Source organism: Nilaparvata lugens, chromosome 9, assembly GCF_014356525.2.
Source record: "Nilaparvata lugens isolate BPH chromosome 9, ASM1435652v1, whole genome shotgun sequence".
NCBI lineage: Eukaryota > Metazoa > Arthropoda > Insecta > Hemiptera > Delphacidae > Nilaparvata > Nilaparvata lugens.
In genome coordinates, this window is record NC_052512.1 from 38,394,730 (window position 1) to 38,420,542 (window position 25,813).

The window sequence follows — 25,813 nt, forward strand, 5'->3', positions numbered from 1 at the left end:
GTAACGTCCCTTTGTATTGGTGGAAATTTTTCTAGAGAATAGTAACTGCCAATCACAGTTGGTGTTGGTTAGGTCTATTTAGTATGGACGATCTCACAGCTGTCCACCTCAAGACGAGAAAAGCGAAGTGGACTCACTCAGCGTCTGTCGACTGTCTTTAGCAGTACTAAATGTAGTCTGTTCAGAACTTTGTATTAATCATGGCATCCATGCCAGCTTTAGGCTTTTTTTTAGTATTTGGCTCTGGAACCTTTTGTTCCAGCAGCATTTTTAGTCTTTTGCCTCTGTAGTCGCTTTAATTAAGAAGAGAGAGAGAGAGTATCAAATTGTCACCTCACAATGGAGATTTTTCTCCTATAACCGCTACTGAAGGTACGTCATAGATTTATAATATTATTAAGGAGAATATCTTCAAAGAAAGCTTCTGTTTCACCGTTAAATTTAATTAATTTGACTTGAGGGAGATGAATATTATTAGAACTGTTTCTACTCACAGTGTCAGTTGTTGATGGCTGTCTACATTTTGCCGTGAATTTAGAGTACAAATTGTTGTAACGCTCTATCATGATATCATACTCCTGATCCAAGGAATCTGAATTTAGAGCAATTTCTGTAATTTTGTCTTGTAAAGACTCAAAGGTTCTAAAATCATTTCTGACATCTTGGATAATAAAATTCGAGGGGACAACTGGTAGATCTGAGATTGCATGAAATATTTTATCAATAAGTATTTTCCTTTTTACCAGCAGTATTTTCAAATCAGAGGAGCCTTGACTTTCATGAGTGGCTTGCTGAGTGGTTTCATTCAATCTTGACTCTGATAGAGAGTTCTCAGCCTCACCGTGATTTGACATTGCAATATTATAAGAGATATTTGAGGTTATGGCATTTGTTTACATTTACAGAGCCGAGAAGTTGTTCCCACTTCCCAAGTGGTGTAGAGAGCACAGAGCTGTTTGTAAGGTGAGCAGTCTGTGATACACCTATTGTGAAGGTTAAATACTGTATCAAGATACTGAATGCGTATACAGGCCTTAAACACGAAGATACTGTATCAGACAGGTTCCTGTTGCATTGCTGGCGGGTGAGTGCTGATGTGCACCTAGCGTTGACTGGGTGCGTAGAAATCCAACTGCATCTTCACGTGACTGTGTAGGCGTGGTTGAGATTGCGTGGTAGAGCTGTGCAATGACTGAAGTTTGAATTCAAGGTGAATAATTCTTGAAGAACCGTTGTTGACCGTTGTGGTTGCAATAAAACATGCAGTTTATAACTTGTAAATTGTAGGATTGTCACAAGCACAATGCCACAAACGACGAAAATGGCGGATGGCATCACTCAATATGAACACAAAATTGAGGAAATCGAAATAAATTGAAAGTGAAAACTTCGAGAGATAAGAAGTTTTTGGCTTTTTGAGAGTTCAAACACTGAGCACACTCATTCACACAGCTCTAGCAAACGAATTTTAAAACGAAACGCGAACTATAGGGAACCAGTTCATACACTAGAGAATAGTTTTTTCCTTTTTTCCATAGGCACTAGTACCAAAAATCCGCGACTGTAGGACCAAGTTAGTTAATTCTATGAGAGCTAGGAGGACCGCGAAATTTAGAACTGGTTAACATGTATGATATATGAGCTGTGTGAAGGTAACAAAAACGAGAGCTTTCCAGCTTTACTTACGAGAGATGGTTGTTTATGGGTCAGCCGAGTGCTGAAGACTGAGGTTGTGGAGGGAGAAGCCTTCTTCTCCAACAGCAATGAGGGTGAAGAGGGGGAAGGGGAACTGCATGAACAATTCTGTCTTTCTTATCTCTCGAGTATTCTTAACACTGTGAACAGTAGACCTCGCACTCAGTAAGTTACATTGATCTGTTGTTATGTTTTCTCAAAAATTAATAAATGATTTATCACTTTAAAATGTCTAGAAAAAATCCTGAATAAACATAGAGCTTTCTGTATTATCGTACCGTGACGTGTCTTCCTGGAATGTGAGTGTTAGCACTGTTATCAGCTCTGGGTGCAACTGTCCACAATGTAGATGGAAAGATACATTTTCAAGATGTTTGATGTTCTTGAACAGGTAACTTAGTATTATTTATTTATTTATTACAGAACAAAACAAAGACTACAGGCATTAAGCCCAGAACAGTCTTCACTATCATTTACAATCGAAAAAAGTAAGTTACTAAAAGAAATAAAAATAATAGATAAAGTACATGCAATTCACAAATAGTCCAGTCACTATATACATTGGTGCATGCAATCCACATTGCAGCTCTGATTCTTCAATACATTACCTGGGCACACAAAAGAAGTCCAGAACCAACCTTCCCATGCAAACCCCCCCCCTGCAGCAGACACAGACTGGCCCAAAAACCTCACACCCTCGAACCACCCCCCGCCCACAGCAACCCCTGCCAAACCCCGCAATTGGAAAGAAAAATCCGCTCCTGCCCTCCCTCCAGATTACAAAATTCTGAACAAAATAAGATTATTCAGAAATAGTCCTCGGATTATAGTCTACTAGACAGCTAATTTAAGATGAATAATTCTAAAGTCTGATTTCTACAGTAATATTGGCGTTCAAAGGAGATTCCTTTTCCTTTTGTATTATCCTTAGAATGCAAAATTTTAAAAAATCATATGCATATGTCGACACAAAATTCAAAAAGGAACATACCTGTCAAATTTCAAATATATTGCTACGTTTCGCTGTAAATGCAGAAAATATAAACATATAACATAAAGAGAAATGCAAAATGGTCGACTTGAATCTTAGACTTCACTTCGCTCAGTCAATAAATATCAAACATAACCTCAAACAACAGTCAATTTATAGGAATGAAGTTGAAGGTCTACATGGAAAATTCGTTGAGCAGTGGAGTCAGAAATTGCCATAGCAGCTGTGTGTTTGCGAGCTGAAAGCCAGGGACAATGCACAACTGACTGCCTCACTCTTCCAATATTTCTGGAGCTCTGATGGTTCATTGAAGTCCATTCTGGGTTTAGTGACACTTTGACACTTCCACACTTCTGAAATGAGTTAACCCACGACAGAATCGAATTATGGCCAGAAACGAGTCTATGTGGAGGAATTTAAAATCGCGGAAGCGCGGAAGGTTCGACCATTAGTAAAGAAGCTCTCAACTGTTAAGGCCCGCTGCTCTCTAGACCGGAGCATGATAGATATTTACTTGAGCGAGGATAAATTCGGGAATTACCCGTTCCTGCCACTCTACATGACCAATTCAACGCACGGGAATTTTTCAAATGAGTAAGTTTCTCTGTCGCACTTTGTATTATTTTTATGAATGCCAAGGCATGTGTGGAACGCGAACTGACGAACGCACATTGCATCACCGAGGTGTGCGTGTGATGCTTGTCTCGCACAAATATTTGCGCCTGTCAGTACGCGGCTAGAGACTTGAATGTTCTGATGAATAATAAGCACAAACACACAAATTAGAAATCTCTCTATCTCTTTTCATTTCTTGAACTGAAGTAGTAACGTTTGAAGGTTTCATAATTACAGAAAAATATTAATCTTTGATGTTCAAACTTCAGAAACCTATATTTCACTCTAAGACTCTATCTAGTTAGCATAGAAATCTTGGTGACGTAACTGAAATATTTAAAAAAAAACATGGCGACTAACATATTATTTGCACTTGTACGTGAGTTTTAATTCTAGATTTCTTCTCATATATAATCAATTGAATATTCAAACTCATTTATCTCTTTTTCGAGTTAAAATTAATTGAAAATGAGTGTTGATGCCTATGGGCCGAGTTCCCAGACTTTAACCTTTCTAGACACCGAAGAAACTGACTTAATTGGTGCTGATACTCAAGGATCGGAATTCGATTTTACTGATTTCACTCTTCCTTCTCAGAGCCAAACTCAAGCATCGCAATTGGACTCAGTGCAGGGACAAAATCAGGTAAAAACATTTACATTTTTATGTCATGTCAGTAATCACTAATCAGTTGAAATCTCTTAGGTATTGTAGCTAGGATCTTCATTCATATGACACCACGGCTATAGCTAAATAGTCAATCCAACAACTTTATTTTTGTTACTGCTCTAAAGCTATGTTATTTTAAATCATTATATTATTATAAAATAAGTTGTTCTTTTCTTATCTTGTATTGCTGTTGCTCCTTGTTTATTTTTTAATTATTCTGTAAACCACATGTTGACCCATATATAGTGTAAACGTGGTGTCATTGGAATTCTGAACATAACCTTGAATTATTTTTTTGGAGTGATAAATTGAAATTCACTCTGTCTCAATTGCAAAAGGAATAAAAGCCAATGCTATGGTAACAAGTTCTCCAGCTTTGTTTTTTAGAGAAATAAAATTGAAATTGGCTTTACTGCCGTATACTTTCAATGATCATTAGTTGATTGTACTAGCCTAATATTTGTAGATTCTTGAATAGGCTATAATAGTTTTTGAGCAAATTTATCGTTGAAAAATTCCTTCTCAAAATCACTTTATCAAGAAGCTAGCTTAGAGCTTAAATTACTTTTTCACTTAATTAAGATTTCAGTCCAGGTAGGCAACTTCAGTAGGCTACAACTAGTTTTTAGTAGAGTACTTGTACGCCAACTTCCTGTTCCTTTCAAAAAGTTCAGTAGATACAATCATAATAAATTCAAAAATCATATCAAATAATTATAATACTAGCATATTTTCATTCAAAAGCTGAACCCCAACCTAACCTAAAATCAAATCATTCACTAATCTCTTCTATAATGGTAAGGTCCACATCAGAATTGCAGTATTTTATTAACACTGGTGTTGCTACCTTGTCTATCATTCATCAAAACAGATATTGATTTCTGCTTATTAATTTATTAACAAAATATACAGTCTAATAATGTAAATTTATTTTTTAATCATTGGAAAAATATATTTTCTTGGCGAATAAAATATGAAAAGTTGGTGTTGTAAAAACTAGTCAGTGCGTACGTCAGTCGTGCTTCTCTTTACCATAGATATTCCATGTATCCTTACAGAGCAGGACTGACGGCACGCATGCGTACGGTCAGGACCATGCGTTTTACACTGCGTACGAAAACCATCGGTCGAGCTCGTGCGCATCCGTTCCATCGGTCGACTGACGCGCTATTGAAACAAATAGAAGCTTTCAGAGCTGTACTGATCAGTAGCCCGATCGCAACATAACCAATGTGCTGACACCTCTGCCCGACAATCAGCTGATATTGAATTGAATAGCATAATGAATGAATTCAATTAATTAATCTTTATACATAAAAGCGAAATGGCACTCACTCACTGACTGATTCACTCACTCACTCGCATAACTAAAAATCTACCGGACCAAAAACGTTCAAATTTGGTAGGTATGTTCAGTTGGCCCTTTAGAGGCGCACTAAGAAATCTTTTGGCAATATTTTAATTCTAAGGGTTGTTTTTAAGGGTTTAAAGTTCGTCTTTTAGCATATATATTCTTCTTCTCCCAATCTCTTAATTATAATTGAAATTTCCATATCATATGTTACTATAGAACTATAATCTAGATAGAGTACCTCTTCGAAACAGTTGTTAACTGGTAACTAAGTTAATAATTTTGTCAGGTTGGCATTAAGTTGAGTTGATTTTGTTAGGTTGGCACCAAGTTGAAGATTTGAATGCATTTATCGCGGACAAATTGATTGGGCACTGCTACTTCAATCCTGGGAATATTATATTACTAGCCGTGAGGATCGCTTCGCTCGCCATATCCGTTTAGCCAGACGTTTAGTCTGGACCCCCGACTGGATTGTCCTAACATATGAAGAAAATGCTCAAATGAAAAGTGCAGGCGAGCGAAGCGAGCCTGCTGATCTCATTCTCGGACGATCCAGTCGGGGGTCCAGGGGGCGGAGCCCCCTGGCTAGACGGATATGGCGAGCAAAGCGAGCCTGATGGCTAGTAGTGTCATATTTGAATTCAGAGTTTTTCTATACATTTCTTCAATCATTTCTAAATTTTTTATTGGAAAAAATTATATATTATTAATATTATCTACATTTATTTGATCCGTAGCTTAAAGTAACTGCAATTATTCCCAATGGTGATACAAGCTTGAAATAACACATAAAAAATTCTGATGGACATTCTGAGGTAGTTAAAAAATGTATCTTTACCCCAAGCAATGAAGTATATAATGGTACTAGTAGTTCTGTGGACAGTAGACCTCACGCAGTATTCTCATCCACAAGTACCTGATTGAAACTATAGACCTTATGGAAATACAGCAATAGACTAGCTTCTCCACACATCTGTGTAATCACTTGTCAGCTGATTTATGATGAATAATTCTATAGTCTGATTTTTACTCCAATATTGGCGTATGAAGGAGGCTCCTTTCTCCTTTTATATTATCCTAGAAAAGCAAATGTCCAAGAACCTTGTATATACGTCGACGAGTAGATAATAATTGTGGGGACTGAGAAGAATTTTTGCGCAATTTCCCCCCTCCCCCACCCCCCTGAGTTTGCGCAAATTCCCCCTCCCCCTCTCCCTCTCCTTCTCCTTCTCCCTCTCCCTCTCCTTATCTTATCTCCCCTCTCCCAGTGAGGACGAGGGGGATGAAGAGAGAGAGAGTGATCTTTCTCTCTCTCTCAGTGAGGGGAAAAAAATTTCCCTGAGGGAAAAAATAATTTCCCTTGTGAGGGAAAAAATAATTTCCCTGAGGAAAAAATAATTTCCCTTTCTACTGTCAGATTAAAGTGAATCCATCTAATAACTTATACTGTCAGATTAAAGTGAATCCATCTAATAACTTATACTGTAAAATTGCAAATAATTGGTTTGCTCCTTTTCACTTTTATATTAGCCTTGAAATGCAAAATTCTCAAAAACCTTGTATATCCTTGTATTGCGTCGACGCGCAATTAAAAAAGGAACATACCTGTCAAATTTCATGAAAATCTATTACCGCGTTTCACCGTAAATGCTCAACATATAAACATTTAAACATTAAGAGAAATGCCAAACCGTCGACTTGAATCTCAGACCTCACTTCGCTCGGTCAACTAAATTCCCTTTGAAATGCTGTTTGAGCGACCATCGGGTTAACTTGATATCTACGTCTTTTAATCTAAGATAATAAGCTGCAATTAAACAATCTGTGAAGGCGCCCATTTTGTGAGTCAGAAAAACTGATGTATGGTCAGGATGGTGCATACGCACTGACGGTTGGTCGAGCTGTGAATGTGTAAAACCATAGAGAAACAATAGCGTAGTAGATATCCCATGGTATAGGGAATTTATGTCGCAACTTTTACTGTTATCTCAAGCCGATTACTGTAGATTATTGCCAATTTCTACTGTTTTGTTGGGGTGATAGTGTATGAACGGCACAATTTGAGAGACTACCAGCGTCACACAGCTGCATAGGAAAGAACTACGTGAACTATCGGCTTGGGATAACAGTAAAAGTTGCGACATAAACGCCCTATACCATGGGATATCTACTTATGCTATCGTTTCTCTATGGTAAAACTGATTTATCGATGCGTACGGTCAGGATGGTACATATGCACTGTCGGTCGGTCAAGCTCTGTAATCGGCCTTAGTATCTCAAGTATTGGTCGAAATTTCCTAAAACTTGTAAATTTTAACTGCTCTATTGAATTAGATTCAATTTAATTCATTGCCAAAAATTACAAATACATATTTCTACAATATAATTGCAAGAGTATACAATACAAATCGATATTGATTGCAACTTGAGTTTATAACAATATTATCAATGTAATATTTGGCACTGCCAACATAAGAAACCTTGTGTGTTGGCAGTGAGTTGCAGTTCACTTATACTGCCGATTAGGAAATTTTTCTTCCGAAAGGATTATCTTGACTCGATGTTGAATGAATAATAATATTTATAAAGGAAGGAATTGGCTTGATCGATTGAGTACTTTATTTATGTAGATTACAATATATACTGGGTTATACACTTATAAAATAGCTTACAATACAGCAAAGTTTTAGATGAATTTACATAACATAAACTAAGAAAATAATTATTGAACTGTACAATGATATGAAAAAAAAATCAATTTGGAATAACTATACAAGATAATATTGTAATGCATCTTCATAAATTGGCGGAGCTTTGGACATATCAATGTCCATTATTTGGAAAGAATATTATAAATATGCTTCCCTATATTAGGGATTGATTGATTGAGTACTTTATTTATGTAGATTACAATATATACTGGCTTATACACTTATTTACAATAGCTGACAATACAGCAAAATTATAGATGAATTAACATAATATAGACTAAGAAAATAATTATTGAACTGTATATGATATGAAAAAGTAATTTGTAATATAATAACTATAGATAATTATATTGTTATGCATCTACATAAATTGGCGGAGCTTTGGACGTATCAATGTCCATTCTTTGGAAATAATATTAAAAATAATTATGCTTCCCTATAGGAGATACACCAATGACGCATGATCACCTATGAGCTAATAAACTAATTACTTTCTCCAAGTGATTCCTTAGCGCAATTGTTAGCGCGCGCGGTTCATGAATGAAAGGTTGCGGGTTCGAGACCTATCAATCGGACTTTTTTTGCTGAGAATATCAACTCTGATTAAGATTATGCACGTGATTTCGACAAAATAATAACTGAAGGGAGTTTGCATTTACAATACAAAAATTCCCTCAGTGCAGAGTGTAGATAAATATTGTGTGTTTGCTATTGTTTCTATTTTGAAACTTGAGATATAGGCTACAGGGTCTGTATAATAAGTAACCGGACTGACATCAGGAAATTTTTTATTGGCAAAATATGTACAATTTTTCTTTAGAAATCTACAAAGTAGTCCCCATTGGAGTCGATAACACGCTGATACCGGATTTTCCAATCCCTGAACGCTCCCTGGAAGTCGGAAACCTCTATGCTGTCTAGAGCCCTCGTCGTAGCACGTTGAACGTTTTCCAGAGTCTCGAACTTTTGGGGAACAAAAAGAAGTCCGGTGGTGTCGGTGGTGTCATATCCGAGCTGTAAGGAGGATGTGGCAACGTTACCCTCGACTGTTTGGCCAACTGCTCGGTGACGAGCAGGCAGGTGTGCGACGGAGCATTGTCGTGATGGAGGATCCACGAATCATCAATCACGGGACGGACTCGATGAACCCGGGCGGTTAGTTGACGGAGCACCTCTCTGTAGTACTGGCCGTTCACAAAGAGTTTGTGCCACCCGGCCAAACTGTAAACGAGAACAGTTTACTACTGTCCACTGCTACAGAGAGGTGCTCCGTCGACTAACCGCCCGGGTTCATCGAGTCCGTCCGGGGATTGATGATTCGTGGATCCTCCATCACGACAATGCTCCGTCGCACACCTGTCTGCTCGTCACCGAGCAGTTGGCCAAACAGTCGAGGGTAACGTTGCCACATCCTCCTTACAGCCCGGATATGGCACCACCGGACATCGTTTTGTTCCCCAAGTTCAAGAGACAACTTAAGGGAACGCGGTTCGGGACTCTGGAAAACGTTCAACGTGCTACGACGAGGGCTCTAGACAGCATAGAGGTTGCCGACTTCCAGGGAGCGTTCAGGGATTGGAAAATCCGGTATCAGCGTGTTATCGACTCCAATGGGGACTACTTTGTAGATTTCTAAAGAAAAATTGTACATATTTTGCCATTAAAAAATTTCCTGAAGGTCAGCCCGGTTACTTATTATACAGACCCTGTATAATATCAGTATAAACAATCATATATCATCAACTAGATGTAGAATGAGTTCAAGTATATAGTTATAAAGTATGCTGTGAAATTAATGTACAAGAAGTCTTCTATAATCTTTTTTGTAATTTTTATTTCAGGTGAACGGTAAATTGAACGGAGATGTCGCAGATAACAATGTGGTGTCCACAGCTCAGAAGCTGTCAGAGCTACAGTTCGAGGAAGATGAGGAGGAAGCCTTCTATAACAAGGTAAAATCATGATTAATCAAATCAAATAGATTTTTATTCACAAAAAATATACACAAATTTATAAGATTAATTTAAACATTCAACAGTGAATATCAGTAGATAGCCACAAAATCTTTATTAACCAGAAGAAGATATTAAGAGTGATTTGTGGATTACGAGCAAGGGACTCTTGTAAAACGTATTTTAATGACCTTACATTTTTACACTCCCTTCTATCTACATAATAATTATACCAATTGCTAGTTTTTTTGTTAAACTAAATATCTACCAATTTCACTTGTGCACAAATAACATGAGTACAATACAGTCACAGAAACCTGATTGCGTACCCAATTCATAGGAGCATATTCATGGGAAAACTCGCTTTTACGCCGGAACAGCTGGAGTCAGAAAATTGGCTTTCCAAAACAGGGCGTAGTCGCACCTTTTATAACAGTAGTCGTAGTTTTTATTTTCTCATTAATTTCTATAATTGGAAACGTTTTTCCTTGACGTAATTAGACATTCCTAAATAATTCAAAATAGCTGAATTTTACACTATTTACTCTTTATTTTATTTTGTGTTCAATTTTCTAGTTTTTTGAAATTTAATTCAAACGTGACTATGACTACGCCCCGTTTCGGAAAGCCAATTTTCTGACTCCAGCTGTTCAAAGTCTAGCACTTAGCTAAATCCCGAGCTCGGAAACCGCCCCTAAGGCATTCTATGTATAATCTTGCATATTTTTTTCATTATTATTACACTTGACAATACTGTATAGTAATTATACAGGGTGTTTCAGAAGTAGTGGATTCATTTTAGGGTATTGTTCCTGCATGATAGGAGACTACAAATGTCGTATTTTAAGTGTTAACGGCTCATCCTCTCCTCTGAAAATAAGAATAAACTTTTCTTGAGGTCCAGTCATAACTTGGAGACTTGAGTTTTCAAAATGGCATGGTGACTGATATTACGGAACTCATGTAACATATAGAACTCTCTAACTTTACATTTATTCCCTGGTCGACTGTAAAGACAGCTTGTTGAAAGTTTAGAGGCATGTAGTGATGTGGATCGGGAATATTCACAGTGGGAAGGAACTTATGAAGCCAAGAAATTTAGGGAATTTATGGGAACTTAAGGGAATTTGTAAAATTGTTCTGTAAATGATTGAAATTTATCAATTCCACTCATATTTTACATCAATATAATCAATAAATCATCATTCTATTTGATATTGATCAGGCTCAGCCACATTTTACATCAATATAATCAAATAATCATCATTCTTTGAGCCTGTTTTTGCTCATTCACTCACTGTCTTTTAAATATTCGTACAGTCCAGTACATTAATTCATAGAAACCTTATCTTGTAGTCCGTATTTTATACAGGGACTTATCTGTCAAGTACTATTACTTCATGTGGTAAATTTCGTAGATGTTAAAAAGACTTAGCGCTTAGGTATCATTTGAAGAAAAACCCTTCCAGCTCCGATTTTTCATCTTTTTGGCCTTATAAATTTTTAACAATTCATTGAAAAAATCATGGGCTCATAGAGCATTATATTCTCTTCAATTTCATCTATGGTCACATTATTTTACGCATCTCCCCAACGATTGTTGTAGCCGTTATAGTGTTGAGTGTGAAATCTTCAGTTTAACAAAAATTGATCAATTGTCAGGGAAATTGGGAGGGAATGTTTGAAACACAATATTTGACTTCGCAGCTTTGTTTGAACTAGTTAGAAGGTGAACATATCAAAAATCCTCATCCCTACTCCTTGAGCTTAAGGGATGAGGGTAGTTTGAAAGTTGCATTTTTCATTTCTGGCTGACACGCATGTAACTGGGAAACAATGCATCTCAGCGACATAGCTGAGTAAATATGAAGCTGGATTCCTACACGTTTTGTACAGTAGAGTTTTGTGATATCTTCTTTAGTTCTGGACTAGTATCTTATTACAAGTTAAGTGAGCCTCAATGACTCTTGAATGGTTGTGAGCTGTGGAATTATTTTCTTTTTTTTGAATTAAACTCGAGTATGCTCCTTGTTTTAGTTTAGCCTATTTTGCTTTATTTTATAATTTCTAATTTTTGGATTTATATTCTACTCTAATCTTTATTTAGGGGGGGCAATTATTTTTGTGCGGAGAAATTGAATAAAATCATGCAATGAAAGTTAAATTACATTCAATACTTTGTTTACCTGATTTACAGGTATTTCTTTTAAATTTTACCAAGTTAACAGAATTCTTAATAAGAACCACCTGAAAATGATGTATCATGCTCTAGTCAAGTCAATTCTGCAGTATGGCATAGTTGTTTGGGGAGGCTGTTTCAACTGTCATATTACTGAATTATTTGTAGCACAAAAACTAATAATTAAAACTATATTAAGCAAACCCAGGCTCTATCCAACGGATATGGTTTTTAGTGATTTTGAGGTCATGACTATACGTCAATTATACATAAAAACCGTAATTGAGTACTTAATAAAATATAGATCCGATTTTCCTCTCACAATAAACTCTACTCTTAATTATTATAATCTAAGGGCCACTGCTAACAAATATGTAACCTATAACACTAATATTGAATGTATAAGGAGGCAATTAATTTACATAGGTACTAAAATAATAAACCTCATTCCAAATCACTTTCTCATGGACAATAAGATCAGCGGAAAAATTAAACTGGATATAAAAAACTGGACATACAGTAATTTCTTCTTCCATTTAGATATATGACTCGAGATTTCTGCTCCAGCATTTTTTTTTTTCATTAGTTTTTTCATTCTTCAGTGGACTCGCTTACCTTTATTTTGAGTACCTATTCCTCTGTTTTCTTCCTTCCCCCCATTTCTCCCTTCCTTTTTTCCTCATTACTTCTCTTTTTTGCCTGCCTATTACATGGGAAACCATAGTTGGCTAGGTATCTTCCTCTCTTTTTTTTTCTCTTCTCCAACACACCCAAACACTAAGCCAATGGTTTTTTTATATTTGTAACATGTTATTGTTTTTTATTTGTTTCGTAAATCTTTGTAATTTTGTTTTGTCTTGTTTTGTGTGTTTTTAATAAATTGAATTGAAATTGAAATTGAATTGAAAATTTATTACAGAGTAAAAAATCTTATTCATCTTGTAAGACATGAAAGTAGCATGATAATAGTGGTGCAATTGAATGATTTATTGAGTGCTCATTTTTCCTTTCAGTGTATGTTCAGTCTATGAACTTCAAATTACTGTTTTCTTTGAGCTCACTACAATTTATAAGTTATTCATCCTTAAATTTCTTACATAAATCTGTTGTATAACAGGTGATTGAGACCTTGTGTAACAAAAAACGTCTTTTTCGGTCATTTTTTATGAAAGAAATCATAAATTTCCTTAAGCTCCGATAAATTCCCGGGAATTTATGATTTTTGGGAATATTTCCCTTAATTTTTTTTTAAACATCTTTATTGCCCATAAAAACAAAATACAAAATAAAAAACTTACAAAAGAAATATTCTAGATTATAATATTATGCTATTTTACAAATAAATTAAAATTACATGGCACCACCCAGCAAGGGCAAAACCCTGACCGCTGAGCGAGAGTATCAGCTGTTTAGACAATATAAAAATTTATTTACTAATAATTAAAGCCACAAAAAATCGAAGTTAACAATAAATTACTAGTAATTATAATATTTGACTGATGTCGAAGAAAAATTTTTGTATCACCCACTTATTTATCTGTTCCATCCTCTGTCTACCCCTATTAGAAAGAGATTCTGACAATGCATTTGGCATGATATTTATTATTTTTGAGCTAAGATACCCCAATTGTCTTCGCACTATTGTCAAATCTGAATAGTTAATATTATAAATGTTATGAGATGTAACAGGTTATACATAGAAACGTTATTATTCACTGTAAATTCATCTTTCCTCATCCATGCATAATAGAGAAGTTTCTTTATATAAATTTGACATACTGTCATCACTTTAAATTCGGCAAATGTTTCACTACTAGAAAAAGCCCTTGGCTTATTAAGAATTGCTTTTATTATCATTTTTTGAAATGTAAAAATTTTATTCATGAAAACATCAAACGCTCCTCCCCATACCACTAACCCATATTGCAGCATTGATTGAACATAGGCAAAGTAAAGGACCCTAAGTAATTTAATGTCTAATATTTTACGGACTATATAAAAGATAAAGGAAATAAATTTTAAGCGTTTACAAATATATTCTATATGAGGCTCCCACTTAAAGTTACAATCAACCATGATGCCCAGATACTTTATAGATTTTTCATTTTGACGTGACAACGTCTTATAAATTGGTTTGCCGGGTGACACTTCAAGAAACTGCGTTACGTTCCCACGTTATGTGCTCACAATGAGAGCGAGTGAGAGCGTTCGTTTCGGTTCACGGTCGTCTGGAAAGAGCACGAATAGGAGCAGTGGCGAGCAACGCCGCAGCAACCGGAAGCCATTCACCTGGAGAGAGAGTGAAACGGAGCAGTCAACCTGCGCAGGCGCCGCAAGCAATCTCCTGTGACTACGCCTGCTTAGGTGAATAAGTGAATAGGTTATGTTGTTAGTTGTAGTAATCACAATGTTGTGGTTCAGTGCGAGATTCTTTGTATAAATTAATGTTTTCAATATAATTCTTTGTATAAATAAATGTTTTAAATTGTTACTATTATTTCATCCTTCTTCCTACTATACGAATGAATATTCACATTAAAATTATTTTACCACTCAAAGTCGTTGTCACGTAAAACTTTCGCCCGTATACCGACTTTACAGGCAACCATGCATTTTTTTTAGTTGAGGGCATGCACAATCCTTCCATTTCTCAAAATGACAATTTGTATGTATTTTTAAATTCATAGCATCATTTGGTTGACCAACTGTTGTAGGAGAAAATGTAATATATTTAGTTTTTGATGTATTTATACTCAATGTATTAATATTAAGCCATTATTTAACAATGGATATTACTCTTTCTGCTCTCGAGTACGTCTCTAACCATGAGCGGTCCTTAACTATTACAGCCGTATAGTTGAATTCCCTGGGAATATTTCCTCGATCTTAAATTCCCGGGAATTTTACATCACTAGAGCCATGGTAGGAAATGAGTCTCTTGTCCTACTCCGTCGGCAATAAGACAAGTCGACGGTTTGGCATTTCTGTCAATGTTTCAGGGCCGGTTTCCGAGCTCAGAATTTAGCCAAGTTCTAGACTTGAAACAGCTGGAGTCAGAAAATTGAATTTCCGAAACGGGGCGTAGTCGTAGTCATTGTCACAGTCACGTTCAACTTAAATTTCGAAAAACCAGGAAATTGAACACAAAATAAAGTGAAGAAAAAATAGTATATAGGTTCAGCTATTTTGAATTATTTAGGAATGTTGAACACAAAATAAAGTGAGGAAAATAGTATACAGGTTCAGCTATTTTGAATTATTTAGGAATGTTTCATTTCGTCAAGGAAAAACGTTTCCAATTATAGAAATGAGAAAATTAAGATTTATTTTGCAGCAACTATTCACTGCGACTATGCCCCGTTTTGGAAAGCCAATTTTCTGACTCCAGCTGTTTCAAGTCTAGAACTTGGCTGAATCCCGAGCTCGGAAACCGGTTCTTAATGTATAGTACAAAAATAATTGTTTATGTCTATCTATTCTACTTAATTAAAATTGTGGAATGGAGAACAAGGTTTTTTCAATTAGAAATTTTCCGACTGCTTTTTTAAAACATTTTACCAAACTTATGTCTCTAATGGCTGCTGGTAGTTTATTGTAAAATCTCATTCCGGCGTAAAAGCGAGTTTTCCCATGAATGTGCTCCTATGAATTGGGTAAGCAATCAGGTTTCTGTGACTGCATTGTACTCATGGTTATTTTTTGTGCACAAGTGAAATTGGTAGATATTTAGTTTAACAAAAAACTAGCAATTGGTATAATTATTATGTAGATAGAAGTAACCATGTAACCATGTTATGTAGATTATTGTGTAGATAGTACGTAGTATGTAGATAGAAGTAGATAGAGTGTAAGAATGTCAAGGTCTTTAAAATAATCAGTCCAGTAGTTCAGTGCAGTCCGTGATGAAGCATCAGTCAAACATAATTTTCCTATCCCGTACGTGTATAAGCCAGTTATATGCTTTATTATAGTATAGATTAAGCCTTTAACTGTTTGGTTAACTGTAGGTTAGGTTAGCTGTAAGATTAAGCCCTTTAGTGCTTTTGAAAACTTTAAGGCTGGTCACTAACGTTAGGAAACATGTTTCCTACATCCCTAACCTAACCTATCCATGTTTCCAACCTATAAATACTGAGCTCGGAAACCGGCCCATAGATTCTAAAGTAACCAAGAATGGTTATAGGCTTATTTTTAATTCTTCATGATTTCATTACATCAAGTTTTCAGCTTGTCATGTTCTAAATAGACCCTTGAGGAACACAGGTTTCCTGCTACTTCAAAATAAATGAATCAATGAACGGAAATTCACCTAATTAATTTAGTCTCAAATAATATACTTTTTCTTCACCTCCTGCCTAAAGTGCTTACTTTATTCCCTGGAACATAATTCTAAAGTGTCACTTTTTCGCTCTCGGTAGTAAAAAATAGAAAAACTCCCTAGGGAGGAAAAGTGACTCCATTTAAATAACATGGGAAGCATCTCTATTTTAAAAACTTACATTGTAATAGGTTAGAAGGTCTAAGCTCAGATGAGGAAGCATAATAGAGGTGTCTGTCATTGAGTCAACTGAATTCAATACCACAACCAGAAATTTGATCAACTCATGAAATATATGTTTGTATGATATTATATTCTTAATATTAGTAGACGATAAAAATTTATACAATTCTAAAAATATTTTATTCTATTCAAAATACCAGCCAACAATAATATTTTGTTCTGCAATTCAAATCTGAACCGCGTGATCTGGAGTCAGCCATTTTTGGTAGCCGCCCAGCTGACAATTGTTACAACTTTTGATGATAGGTAGCACAATCAGCAGTGCTGACCGGTTTTCAGGTTTTAAATTTTAGGTTATGTTGTTAGGAAAGACTGTCACCAATACGTAAGTTATTAGAATGATTTTATTTGCAGTTTCTATAAAAAAATGTAGATGGAGGAAAAATGTTGTGTACATCATGAGCGAAATAGCTATTTATGTATTAAGAGCGTAATGCGTGACTTTATCGCTCGCGAAAACAGTTATCACGCGACGCGAAGCGGAGCGTGATAATTTTGCAAGAGCGATAAAGAAGCATTACGCGCGAATTACATACAAAATTTTTTCTACAACTGCCCAAACCTGTTAAATTACTTATATCGGCGGAGCTACAATTACCGACTTTTTAGGTTAAGATCTGACCTTTTGGCGAGCTGCTTACCATCAGCTGATTGGCAAGCGTAAAGAAACTCTTCTGCGAATGATTTGCGAGTGTAAAGAAAATTTACTGCGCATGCGCTGATGGTTAGCGAGCGAAAAAGTAGATTCTCCTCAGAAATAAGCTGTTTTATGAGGAGAATTGAGTGTGTAAATTCTTTCTTTATGCGCAGTTGTAGAAAAAAAATTTTTCTGCACTCCAGATTTGCAACATGGCAACGCAAAAAAGTTAGTAGGTTATATGGAGCACCAGTGCAGCAAAATCAAAATTAAGTTGGTAACTGCACTGATTGTGGTATAGTGAGGTGCACGTTATAATAATATTAAGGCAATGATGACAGCGAAAAAATAAATTGAGGTTTTTATTCATAATAAAATTACACAGAAAAACATTTGATGGATTTCAGGCAATTTTACCCATAAGTACCCACTTTTCATATTCAATGGTAACTGTCGGAAAAATGTAATGTGAAATACGTGCGCAAAGTTCCTCTGCTGCACTCAACAAACCATTCCGCCCTCGCCTACGGCTCGTGCGTAAACGTTTCTTTCGGTGCAGCAAACTGTCACTTTGCGCACTAGTTGCACAATAGTTATTTGTGCAACTAGTGCGCAAAGTGACAGTTTGCTGCACCGAAAGAAACGTTTACGCCCGAGCCGTAGGCGAGGGCGGAATGATGGTTTCTTGAGTGCAGCAAACGAACTTTGCGCACGTATTTCACATTAAATTTTTCCTACAGTTACCATTGAATATGAAAAGTGGGTAATTATGGGTAAAATTCCCTGAAATCCATCAAATGTTTTTCTGTGTAATTTTATTATTAATAAAAACCTTAATTTATTTAAAATTGAATAATAATAATTGAATTATAATGATTAGTAATTCAATTGAAAATTTATCTGACTGCTTGAAGGGGGTTTATCTTATGTAAGCATTGAAATGACTATAATCAAGGCACATAATTGCAAGGCAACGCTGTTCTCCACTGCCATTATAACGTGGGCCTCACTATGAGTGTTACCAACTTAATTTTGATTTTGCTGCACTGGTGCTCCATATAACCTACTAACTATTTTGCGTTGTCATGCTGCAAATCTGGAGTACGCAAAGTACTCACTTTGCGCACTGGTGCGGAAAAGTGATTCTTTGCGGCCTGCAATCAGTGCAGAAATGGTCACTTTTCAAGGTATCTGTAGGAAAATAACTATTTCTCCCTGTGGGGAAAAAGTTTGAAGCCCGAGGCGAAGCCGAGGGCAACAATTTTCCTGAGGGAGAAAAAACAGTACTTTTCACTCTCAATATACAAATAACTGTTATTAGTATTTGTTTGTTTGGTTTTTTGCAGGAATTGCCTGCATTTGCGTGCAAGTACTGTGCCATCCATGATCCATCATGTGTTGTGATGTGCAACATTTGCAAGAAATGGTTCTGCAATGGCCGGGGAAACACTTCTGGTTCACACATCATAAATCACCTAGTACGGGCCAAACACAAGGTCAGCCATTTCAGCACTCATTCTGCTTCAAACAGAACCTATTACAAGATTCCTCTCGCATAAATTTAGGATAGAAATAAACTGATCATTGACCGAGCGAAGAAGTGAGGTCTAAGATTCAAGTCGACGGTTTGGCATTTCTCTTGAGCCCCGTTGTCACCAACCTTGATCAAAATATAGCCTAGCCATGGTTAGGGATGTTCCGATATTATCGATATCAATGAATATCGATATTCTTGTTTCGATATTTCCGATATTATATCGATATTATCGTGTCGACGGTTTGGCATTTCTCTTGAGCCCAAATATAGCCTAGCCATGGTTAGGGATGTTCCGATATTATCGATATCAATGAATATCGATATTCTTGTTTCGATATTTCCGATATTATAGATATCGATATTATCGTATATCGAAAGATTTTTGTCGATATCGAAAGAATATTTGCTATCGATATCGCATTTTCTTTACAGAAATATATGAAAATACTGCTTTGATTCTGATATAAACGTGATATTTGAACTCATTTCAAGCATTAATAAGAAACTAGGATCATAAATTAACAAACTCTTATATTAATAATAAGAGTGAAATCTACTTTGACAGATTGACGCTACAGTAGTGTGTTGCAGCTCACAGGTGTGTGCTCAGTGCCGGTTGCACAACAGCTGGTTAAATTTTAACCGTGATTAATTCTACGAGAACCAATTAGAGAAGCCGTCTTATCAAAAACGCCTTCTCTGATTGGTTCTCGTAAAGTTAACCACGGTTAAAATGTAACCGGCTGTTGTGCAACCGGGCCTCAGTGTTGCCATCCTTGCCAGTTGCCGAAAACAATATTGGGCAAGAATTAATAACAATCTGAAATTTGAATTTTTCAAATCAAGCAAACTATGGAATGAATTTGAATTATAAATTATAACACTTTGTCGATCAATGGTATCTGGGATGGTGATTTGTATAGTAAGTTGTGTAATACAACTAAAATATAAAATTTGTAGGATATATTGTTATTTATCAATATAGTTGATTCTATATTGCCGATATCGATATTTTTGTTTCGATAATATCGCTGTATCGATATTGAAGTTGAATATTGTATCGATATCGAATATCGGAAGATTCACGATATCGGAACAACCTTAGCCATGGTCAATTAGACCATAGTCAAAATTTGATCACTCGTTCAAACATACAACTGTTCCACCAACCTCGGGATTGATCAAAACTCCGTCGGTCAAATCTGAACATGATCAACTCTTGTAGATGCACTTTTCTGAAGTTGGCCAACATGTTTGCTGGCTTGCTATTGGCCACATCTGATTTTGATGGATGAAAAAGACTGAGATATTGCAATTATTCAAATGCTAATGAATTAATAATAATTATTATTAAACGAAAATCCAAATTAAATGCTGTAATATAGGAGAGCGCGTGAGAGTGAGGGAGAGAGAGAGTGTGTGTGAGACGGAGTGAGAATATCGGTTGGCGTTGGCTAGTAGGTGAACCCGAGCTGACGAGGAAAACAAACAGCAATTTAATTAACATATATCGTGGGTATATCTGGTGTTGGACCAGAGGCGATAAGTTGCTGGCGTTTAATATCAGCAGCAGAATGAGGCCGCATATGGTAGCACCCCATGATACTTAATATCAGTTTTGCTGTCAGTTTAATATCAGTCAGAGGTAATTTGCGCTGAATGCCCTTTTTACTTTACCGTCATGCTGTCAAAAATTCAGATTACTGTATTTTTTCTGTAATTACTGTACTGATTTTTCTTCATATTCATTATTTCGGGGCGGGCTCCCTAGGTTCCCTTCTTATATTTATTTATTTACATCAATAGAAAAATTACAACAACATATAGAGGCTTACAGCTTTATGCCAAAACAAGCCTCATTGAAAATCAATTGTTAACACAAACCGAAACTAAATTAGTAAGAAAGAAAAAAAACTAAAAATAGCAATAAAAATAGTTTGAAAGAGAGATTATAAATAGGAAATAACACAAGACACAATAGAAAATAGAAAAAAGACTGAAGAAAAAAAAAGGCTAATTGAAAAAAGAGAATAGGTAGCAAGCCTATTTTAAGAAGAATTTGAAATTTAAAATTTTATGGTCTGAAAATTGATTAAGCATTTATAATTTAAGAGCTTGATAACATTGTTCACTAAAATTGCGCAAATTATCAGCGAATATATCTAGAATCGTATTCAAAGAATTGTACAATCTAACAGTTTTTTGTAACAAGCAATTTGCATGATGTACAGTGTATATTCTATCCAAAGCAAAAAACATATTTAATCTAGGTCTATTTAACGGAACAAAGATACTGAAGAGTTCGATAATATTCGGAATGTCTAAATGATTATTCAATATTTTAAATAGAACAATTAATGATACGAAATCCCGCCTGTTCTTCAACGACATAATTTGAAAACTGACTCTCAGACACCTCATAGAAAAGTCATACGGGCATATTTTTATATATCTTGATAAGGACTCCAAACAACTGCACAATACTCAAGTCTACTTCTCACCAGGGCCAGATACAGCATCTTGATTAAATCAATGTTTGTGAAGTGTCTGACATTTCTCATGATAAATCCTAGCATCTTATTTGAAATATTAAGGATGTAATTAATGGGATCTTTGAAGGTGAGAGTGGAGTCTATGTAGACACCCAAATCCTTAATCACATAAACTCTTTTAAGATGTTCATCTAATAATTTGTAGTCAGCAAAAATCTGTTGCTGTCTAGTGAAGACAATAAATTTACATTTCTTCACATTTAATGCCAGATTGTCTCTTTCACTCCAATCATTCAACCTGCCCAAATCCTCCTGTAACATCTGAGAGTCCTGATCATCCTGTATAGTTCGATAAATTTTAACATCATCTGCATAAATGAGACGATTACTGTTTTTAATACACTCTGGAATGTCATTAATAAGTAAAAGGAACAAAAGAGGCCCAAGATTACTCCCCTGGGGCACACCTGAACCACTCGTGAAAAATGTTGATCTGATATTATTGAAATACACAAAGAATAAACGCTGACTAAGGTATGAGTGAAAGAAGACAACCATTTCGGATGTGAAACCAAAGGCAAACATTTTCTGCAGAAGGATTTTGTGGTCTACCTTATCAAAAGCTCTGGAATAATCGAGGAAAATTGCATCAACACGTATGCCTTTATCAAGGTGACTTGAAATGTAATTAGTAAATAGGAGAAGATTACTGACAGTTGATCGTTTTTTAAGGAAACCATGCTGACTAACCGTTATAATGTTTTTAAAATTATTGAAAATATGCTTAAACAGTACATACTCGAATACTTTTGCAGTTGCATTCAAGTTGAATATTGGCCTGAAGTTTTTCAAATCATTTAATTTTCCACCCTTAGGAATTGGAGTGACTCTTGCCTCCTTCCACCTACTAGGAAACTTGTTTTTACGGATGGACAGGTTGAATAAATAGTGTAGAGGCTTAATCAAAATTTCCCCACAGCCCTTTATTATATAGGGGGGGTATGTTATCTGGACCACAAGATCTTTTAGGTTTTAGGTTTTCAATAGATTCAGCTACTTCTCCCTCAGTAATGATTCTTATATTAAAAGAGTCTGAGACACCGTTTATTTTGAAATTGTTATTGGGACCTACTATGTCGTCGAAAACAAAGTGAGTATCATTATCATAAACAGACGCAAAATGATCAGCAAATGCTTGAGATACTTCTCTAGCAGGAATCTTCACATTGTCAATTTCATATTCCCCAGGTACGGTTCTATCTGCTCTTCTATCCTTCACGTAGTTCCAAAAACTTTTAATGTTAGTTTTAGCACTGTTTTGTACACCTGTTATGTACCTGTGATATGCAACTGTTATTTGAAACTTCAGTTTAGTTCGAACTTCTCGAAACCTTTCCTTATAATGATTTGAAAACTTTCTCAAACGGGCTAACTTATTTTTTAATTTGAGATTTTTTATATCATTGTTAAACCAACGTGAATACTTGATACTACTTATTTTATTTATTGTTGGAATACATTGATTCATAGCCTTAAGCAACAAATCATAATAATACTCAACGATTTTATCAACATCCTCAATCAAGTATAAACTGTCCCAATCAGAATTTTGTAAAGTTATATAAAGCTTATGAAAATCTGCTTTTTTAAAATTATAGTAAGAAATTCTAGTGGGAAGGAAAGCTTTGTGAGTCATTTCAGTGAGTCATTTCGGGGCGGGCCCCCTAGGTTCCCTTCTTATATACGCCCCTGGCACAGACGTTTTGTATAGTCACACATCTATAATAATTTATAATAATATTTCAAATATGAATTGAATACTCTCGTATAAAGAGATTTACAAATCACCATCAATTTTGATAATTTTTTATGAAAAAAGAACATTCCAATATTCCAATGAGATATATTGGTTGATGTAAGGATTGAATAACTTAGGCCTACTGTGTAATAAAAGAGTAAAGCAAATACTCCTTTATTTTCTATACTATAATAATTTACTAATTGAAAGATTCCGAGAACGAACCTAATAAATAACTTACTACAACTAAATCAATCGCACTAAAACTATATTTTTCATTGCGTCAAAAACATAACCCACAAAGAAACAAGCAAGGTAATTGATCGAACCAGTCTTTTGACCGTGTTCAAATAATTTGATCGCCCGTTCGGCGGCAGTCAAACTTAACCATCGGATTGACCGTCGTCAAAGTAACTGGTGTTGGTGGAACGAATATTATTTCTGATTTAATCAGCTGATAGACTTTAACCACGTTCAAATGCCTTGACCGAGGTTGGTGAAACGGGGCAAATGTTGCGCATTTACGGCGAAACGCGGTAATAGATTTTCAGGAAATTTGACAGGTATGTTCCTTTTTTAATTGCGCGTCGACGTATATACAAGGTTTTTGGAAATTTTGCATTTCAAGGATAATATAAAAGGAAAAAGGAGCTTCATTCATACGCCAATATTAAAGTAAAAATCAGACTATAGAATTATTCATCATAAATCAGCTGACAGGTGATTACACAGATGTGTGGAGAAGCCAGTCTATTGCTGTATTTCCATAAGGTCTATGGTTTCAATCAGGTACTTTTGGATGAGAATACTGCGTGAGGTCTACTGTTCACAGAACTACCAGTGTAGTGAAAGGTTAGAATGTGCTACTCACGTAAGCGCTAAATATAATGGTGACATTGGCGACGGCCGCAAAGAGTATGTTGCAACGGACGCACACGAGCGCACAAAGTGCGTCCGTTGCAAGTTACTTTTTGACGTCCGTTGTAGAAATGCATAGAAGTGAATTGGTGACAACACAGGAGGTACGTGCGTACCAAGTAACGGAAGTCGTAACGGACGGTGATTTTTGAACTGCGCAGAAATGCTACAACGCACGTTGAGACATGCAAAAGTTATTGCTTCGTCTGGTTCAATTGCGTAAAGCCAACTGACGTTGACGCACCACACTCAACGCTCGTGTGGTGTCATTGGCGACGGGGGCGCGACAGTCGAGACCGACGACAGTCGAGGCCTGCGACAGTAGAGGACTGTTTTACAGTCCTCTACGGTCGTAGGCCTCGACTGTCGGGAGTGTACGAAAATTGAAGAGTCCTCTACTGTCGTCTTAAGCAGGCGACATTTGAGGCCTCTTTTTCAGGTGTCCTCTCCCGTCGTAGGTCTCGACTGTCGGGGCTGTACAAAAATTGGAGAGGCCTCTCCCGTCGCTGGCCTCGAATGTCGCTGGTCTCGACTGTCGGGCCTGTACAAAAAATAGAGACTCGCTTGTAGCAGACGACAGTTGAGGATACATCCTACTGCGATTCCAGACAAAATATATTTTGTAATGATTATAACTTCTGATTTGTTGATAACCAAATAATGGAAACTTCCTTCATAAAAAAAGTATATGAACTTTGAAGCTAGATAGGGCTTATCCTTAGAGGATTTTCAGAACGATCATCTTTGTGAAGAATTGCAGCTTAATCAGTCAAGTATTTCAAGCTTGATGAGCTCACATACAAACAGACAGAAAGACAGACACCATCTCGTCTTATAGATGGATAGAAGATAGATAAATATTTAGATTTGTCAATGAAGGAGGCATAATGCAATACGAGTTTGAAAATTTCGTTTTTTATGATGAAGCAACTAAGGTTCATTTACAGTTGTAAAGTTGCAATACTTATTCATAATATGGAAGGAATAATGGGATATAATATACTATTCAATTGCTGGTAAATCCATACAAATCAAATGATAATATTCTTTTGGTGCTGTCTACCATTCTGTAGAGCCTAGCGCAGGCGACAGTTGAGGCCTCTTTCTCAGGAGTCCTCTACGGTCGCAGGTCTCGACTGTCGGGAATGTACAGAAATTAGAGAGGCCTCAACTGTCGCCTAACGCAGGCGACATTTGAGGCCACTTTTTCAGGAGTCCTCTACCGTCGCTGGTCTCGACTGTCGCAGGACTCTTCTGTCGTTTGCCTCGTTTGACATCGACCGATTGGCGACGACCAATGTAAGTTGCAACGGACGCACACAATAGATTGGCCCTCGCCAATGACACCATACGAGCGTTGAGTGTGGTGCGTCAACGTCAGTTGGCTTTACGCAATTGAACCAGACGAAGCAATAACTTTTGCATGTCTCGACGTGCGTTGTAGCATTTCTGCGCAGTTCAAAAATCACCGTCCGTTACGACTTCCGTTACTTGGTATGCACGTACCTCGTGTGTTGTCACCAATTCACTTCTATGTATTTCTATGCACTTTGTGCGCTCGTGTGGCCCTAGCCTAATCAATAATCTATAAATACAGGTCATGACACTCGTGTTCCTTATGGAGCGGCCATTATGTGGGGTCTTATGGCGGTACATTTGAAATATTCCAATTTGCTCGTAACAAAATCATGCATCATGCTTTTT

General features: G+C 36.3%; 1 protein-coding gene across 1 annotated transcript in view; it reads left to right on the top strand.

Moving 5' to 3' along the window:
- Nucleotides 1–3,626: 3,626 nt before the first annotated feature.
- LOC111054671 (regulator of nonsense transcripts 1) overlaps nt 3,627–25,813 on the top strand; it is a 109,121-nt gene continuing 86,934 nt past the window's right edge. Inside the window, exons 1-3 of the mRNA XM_039435833.1 lie at nt 3,627–3,946; nt 9,877–9,987; nt 18,711–18,860. Of these exons, the coding sequence (XP_039291767.1) occupies nt 3,770–3,946; nt 9,877–9,987; nt 18,711–18,860 (438 nt within the window). The 5' untranslated portion in view covers nt 3,627–3,769. The remainder of the gene's footprint in view (nt 3,947–9,876; nt 9,988–18,710; nt 18,861–25,813) is intronic.